Below are 5,844 nucleotides of genomic sequence, written 5' to 3'. Positions count from 1 at the left end.
AATTCTAAAACTATCAAACGCCTAATTTGTTTGCGTGCTTTTGTTGTCTAAGTGTGGAGGCTAACTTGATCCCTTAACTGCTTTTATATAAAGTCCAACTTGTTTTGTATGTCACCTAGTTTTCTCATTTTGAGCAACCTAAGTTAAGTCTAGAACCACCCAAAATAGAGGTCCAAACGCCTCCTGGACTATAGGTATGGGACGGGTAGTGCACGCATAAGGTACGGTTTAGAATCAATTAGTAAGCCTTAGGTAACAACTTAAAGACAGTAATCGGGTAGCAGGAGATGATAGTTTGTGCTCTCTGAATAATACGAGTAACACCCCATCTTGAGGGAGTTACTAAGTATTATTTATATTGTACGGGGTAATCCTTTAGGCTAAAAAATTTAGGACCCCCCCCCCATATTGTCTTCAAATCAATTGCTTGTGTTTATTTAAAATCTTTTAATAATGAATTTTTGCTTTCTTTGTTTTTCTGACTAATTCATAAAATTCGAGTTCGGCTAGGACCCATAGCTGTGGACCTCGAAGAGTGCCTAACACCATCTCTTCGAGGTAATTTGAGCCTTTACCCGACCTTTGGTGACGCAAACTGGTTAAACCTGAGTTATTTGCAAATAGGTGCCCTAACGCACCTCAAACCCGTTAGGTGGTGACTTTCTCTTTTAACACCTTCCTTAAAAGAGTTGTCACATGTCGAAACCCGATTTTGCGAGAAAAAGGGGCACGATATGAGGTATTCATTGTATATAAAGCACTTAGATTGCCAGCCCACTATGAAGAGCTATCCATGATTTTTGTGGTGGAAAATAATGCTACGACATTAGTGCCTTATATGAGCCCCATAGATCCTCTTGAATGAGCTTTGATTGGGGATGAAGAAGATAGTGAAGATGAAATAATGGGAGAAATTGAGCAATTACTTGACATGTCTTGCAGTTATGTCCATGGGTTTGGAAAATTTGAGGAGTTGGACAGGCCTGTCACTCTGACTCCTCCTAAGCCATCTATTGAAAAAGCTCCAAAGCTAGAAATTAAACCCCTTCTAGTGCATCTGTGCTATGCTTATTTGGGGAACTATGAGACATTGCAAGTGATTATCTCATCCAGATTGACTAATATACAAGAAGAAAAATTGCTCAGAGCATTTCGCGAGCATAAAAAGGCTATTGGGTGGGCAATTGTTGACATCAAGGGAATTAGTCCATCGTTTTGCATGCATAAAATCTTCTTGGAAGATGGACACCGCCCCAGTGTTGACCAGCAAAGGAGGTTAAATCCCATTATGAAGGAGGTCATGAAGAAGGAAGTAATTAAGTGGCTCGATACAGATATCATCTTTCCTATCTCTGACAGTAACTGGTAAGCTCGGTTCAATGTGTGCCTAAAAAGGGGGGATGACTATGGTTGAGAATGAGAAAAATGAGCTAATTCCTACTTGAATTGTGATGGGGTGGAGAGTTTGCATTGATTATAGAAGACTCAACAAATCAACCCGCAAGGACCACTTCCCACTTTCATTCATTGACCAAATGTTGGACAGATTAGCGAGGCATGAATATTATTGCTTCCTTGATGGTTATTCGGAATACAATCAGATTGTCATATGCCTAGAGGATCAGGAGAAGAACACTTTTACTTGTCCTTATGGCACTTTCGCCTTCAAGCACATGCTATTTGGATGTAATGCACCAGCCACTTTCCGGAGATGCATGATGGTTATTTTCACCGATATGGTGGAAAAATTTGTAGAAGTCTTTATGGATGATTTTCAGTCTTTGGGTCTTCTTATGATGACTATTTGAAGAATTTGAGCAAGTTGTTAGCCCGTTGTGAAAAAACAAATCTGGTATTGAATTGGAAAAAATGCCTTTATGGTGCAGAAAGGCATCGTGTTGGGTCACAGAGTGTCTAGGAGCGGCATTGAAGTTGATAAGGCGAAGGTGGAGGTGGTTGAAAAATTACCTCCACCTATTTTTATGAAGGGTGTCCAGAGTTTCTTGGGATACGTGGGATTCTATCGGCGCTTTCTTAAGGATTTTTCCAAAATTGCTACTCATTTGTACAGGTTGCTTGGAAAGATGTAACTTTCAGTTTTGATGATGCCTGCCTCAAGGCATTTGAAGAGCTCAAAAAGAAGTTGGTGGTTGCTCCCATTATTGCGGCACCGGATTGGTCCTTACCATTTAAACTTATGTGTGATGCAAGTGACCATGCTATTAGGGCAGTGCTAGGCTAGAGGAAAGACAAGGTATTTTATTTCATCTACTATGTGAGTAACACTCTTAATGATGCACAATTGAATTACACTACCACTAAAAAGGAGTTGTTAACCGTTGTGTGGGCCTTTGAGAAATTTCGAGCATACTTGGTGGGAACAAAAGTCATAGTCCATACCGATCATGCAACAATCAGGTATCTATTTACAAAAAAAGAATCCAAGGCTAGATTAATGCACTAGGTCTTGTTATTATAGGAATTTGATGTAGAATTATGAGATCGAAAGGGCACAGAGAACTAAGTATCTAACCATCTATCAAGTCTAGAAAATCATGACCACATGGAGGAGGGTGGAAAAATTAAAGAGGCATTTCCTGATGAGCAACTTTTTTCTATTACCTAAGACCCTCCCCCATGGTACGCAGACTATGAGAATTATCTTGTGAGTGGGGTACTTTCTCCTGAAATTGAAGGTGAAGCTAGAAAGAGGTTTTACATGATGTGAACTTCTACTATTAGGATGAGCCATATTTGTACAAGCAGTGTGTTGATCAGTTGATGAGGAGATGCATTCCAGAAAAGGAGGTAGAATTAGTGTTATATGATTGTCATGCATCACCTTATGGGGGCCATTATGGAGGCGATAGAACAGCTGCAAAGGTACTACAATCCGGGTTTTTTTGGCCAACATTATTCAAGGATGATCATGTATTTGTTAAGAAGTGTGACCAGCATCAGAGAATAGGAACAATCATAAGGAGGCATGAGATGCCTTTGAATAACATTCTGGAGGTTGAGATTTTTTGTGTGTGGGGGATAGATTTTATGGGACCATTCCCTTTGTCCAGAGGAAATAAATACATCTTGCTAGCAGTTGACTATGTGTCAAAATGGGTAGGGGCGACCACATTGCCAACAAATGATGCCATGGTGGTAGCTGCATTTGTGAAAAAGAACATATTTTTGAGGTTTGAGACTCCACGTGCCTTGATTAGTGATGAAGGGACACATTTTTCAATCGGTTATTGAATAACCTTCTTTCGAAATATAGAGTCCGACATAAAGTTGCTACAACATATCATCCTCAAACAGGTGGACAAGTTGAGGTGTCTAACAGAGAAATAAAGCAAATCTTAGAGAAGACGGTGAGTGTGAATAGGAAGGATTTGGCTGCAAAGTTAGATAATGCCTTGTGGGCATATAGAACTGCATACAAAATGCCAATTGGGGCGTCGCCGTATAAGCTTGTTTATGGGAAGGCATGTCACTTGTCTGTTGAACTTGAACACAAAGCGTACTAGGCCATTAAAAAGTTGAATATGGACCTTGAAGCCGCGGGTGAGAAAAGACTCTTGCAGTTGAATGAGTTAGATGAGTTTAGATTGCACTCTTACGAAAATGCTAAGCTTTACAAAGAGAAAACGAAAAGATGGCACGACAAATGTATCAAGCCACATCACTTCAAGCCAGGCCAATAGGTATTATATTCAATTCTAGGCTCAAGTTATTTCCTGAGAAGTTAAACGAGATGACCAGGCCCATTTGAGGTGGTGAGAGTCACTCCTTATGGTGCAATTGAGTTGCGTGCTTTAAATGGTGATAGGAATTTTTAGTGAATGGACATAGAGTCAAGCACTATTGGGGAAGAATAATTGATCGTGAGAAGACCAAAGTTGCACTCGTTGATGGGTAAGCGAGGCTTTGCGTCGTGTTGCGACGTTAAATAAAGCACTTATTGGGAGGCAACCCAGCTTTACTATTTTTTTTTATTTATATTATAATATTTTTGTACTGTCTATTTTTCTTTTGTAGGATTATAATAATAGGAAGCAAAGCCAATGGAAGGGTGCAAAAAGCGAGCTAGATGGTTGAAACTAAGTGTGAGATGCCCACACAAAGGATCATTACTGGGAGAAGTCTGAGTATCCCATGAGATGCTAATACTTCGGCCTTTGTCCTATCAAGGAGTCTCTTTTACCTTCTTGTTATTTATCGTATGCATTGGGGACATTGCAAATTTTAAGTGTGGGGTGAGAAGATTATCTGGCTGATTTTCTGTGCTATCTTAGCTTAGTTGTAATACTCGTTCTTAGAGTAGTAGTTTTTGTTTTTAAAAAACCAGGAAATTAGGACTTTTTCCGACGATGAATCTCTTAGACAGTTTTCTTGAGGGATTTAAGTCGAAAGAAAAAGGACAAAAATATTTTCTTCGTAGGTAGTGTAGCAATTACTCTTGGCTTTTCTTTGTGCCGCAGTTCTTTTCCAAGAGTTTTGTTTGAACTGGGTGTAGTTAGTTTTTTGTTTTTAGGAGTAGTAGCTATTGTATTGTGATTGGAATTGAAGTAGTATCTCTTGACTTTGTTATGACTTGAGAATAGTGAGTACTTTGGTTGTGACGTTTATACTCAGTTTTTGACTCTTGTATAAGTACCTTAAATTGTATGATCTTAACTTTGCTTAACTGCTTTGACTAGAGTATCTTGATGAGTCCAATCCTGAGTGAGTTGTGTGCCATGTGTGTGTGACGTTTGTGTGTTATTCTGTGCATTTCATTTTATGTCTTGAACTTGCCCCGTATGTTTGTAAAGCAAATTAGTAGTTTCAGTCAGTCTAGAAAGTGATATAGGCATTTCTTTGCTGAGCCAGTTATATGCATTTACCCCCTAATTGTTATGTATCGTAGTTAACCCCTTTGAGCCTGTAATCATATTTCTTTGGCAACCATATTACAAATCTTACCCATTTGTTTGAATTAACCATCTGTTTGAACCTTTTCACCTCTCAAGAGCACTTGGAATTGTTATGAACTTTGTAAAAGTTAAAGTGTGGGTGGTTGATTTGGCTTTTGAATGGAACTAATGAAATAAGGAGAAAGGTGCACTGCTTTAAAAAAGTAAGAGTCACTTGAATTGAAAGAGAAAAGAAAGAAAAATAGTTGTATTGTTGTAAACAATATTCCTTGAAAGTGGTAACTCTTGATGTAAATATGCTTAAAGAAATAGGGAGTTGATGTATATTGATGTGAAGGTGGAATTATGGTTTGACATAAGTGTGGGATTTTAAATGTTAAAGTGTATGTATTAAAGTGATTAGGGAGGTGTAGTAACTCTTATATCTAAATGTATCATACCCGTCCCGCAACCTACATTACAACCAATTAAAGTCCTACTTGATCTTAGACTGAATGAGCTCGATTAGTAGAGCAGTACACTACGAGCAAGCCTATGGTGCATCTTTTGTGGCATATGAATGTTGTTTGCGAGAGTGAGAGCATTCTTTCTATCTTGCATTCGTAATTGTTCTTAAATTTTATTGAGTGTGGAACTACTCTCTTTTATTGTGTGAGGGCATTTGATTCATAAAGTAAAGGTAATGCTTGACCTCTATGTTAGAGTAAGTGAGCGGGTTGTGAAAAACGTGTGGTGCTTGTGAGTCAAATCTTGAGGTGATGATGTTACACTATTGTGCTTAGTCTATTTTAAATATTGTTGGTGTAATGATTAGGAGGATTGTATAAAAATATTGTGTCTATATAAAGTGTAGTTTGATTGCTCGAGAACGAGCAATGGTTTAAGTGTGGGGTGTTGATGGTAGGCTATAATTGCATATGTTAGTCGCTTA

General features: G+C 38.5%; 1 protein-coding gene across 1 annotated transcript; it reads left to right on the top strand.

Moving 5' to 3' along the window:
* Nucleotides 1–1,451: 1,451 nt before the first annotated feature.
* LOC138881683 (uncharacterized) lies at nt 1,452–4,087 on the top strand. The gene is made up of 7 exons (XM_070161934.1): nt 1,452–1,686; nt 1,779–1,852; nt 2,072–2,230; nt 2,743–3,191; nt 3,275–3,482; nt 3,827–3,912; nt 4,036–4,087. The coding sequence occupies exons 1-7, from the start codon at nt 1,452–1,454 to the stop codon at nt 4,085–4,087; spliced, it is 1,263 nt and encodes a 420-aa protein (XP_070018035.1).
* The last annotated feature ends 1,757 nt before the right edge of the window (nt 4,088–5,844 follow it).

Source organism: Nicotiana sylvestris, chromosome 11, assembly GCF_000393655.2.
Source record: "Nicotiana sylvestris chromosome 11, ASM39365v2, whole genome shotgun sequence".
In the NCBI taxonomy this organism is placed as follows: Eukaryota; Viridiplantae; Streptophyta; class Magnoliopsida; order Solanales; family Solanaceae; genus Nicotiana; species Nicotiana sylvestris.
This window is presented reverse-complemented; position numbering and strand designations above follow the sequence as displayed.

Coding starts and splice junctions, on each gene's coding strand:
- LOC138881683 (XM_070161934.1), top strand. CDS start 1,452: ATGGGGTGGAGAGTTTGCATTGATTATAGAAGACTCAACAAATCAACC. Junction 3,192..3,274: donor AAAAAGAACATATTTTTGAG/GTTTGAGACTCC, acceptor TTCGAAATATAG/AGTCCGACATAAAGTTGCTA. Junction 3,483..3,826: donor ATAAGCTTGTTTATGGGAAG/GCATGTCACTTG, acceptor AAATGGTGATAG/GAATTTTTAGTGAATGGACA.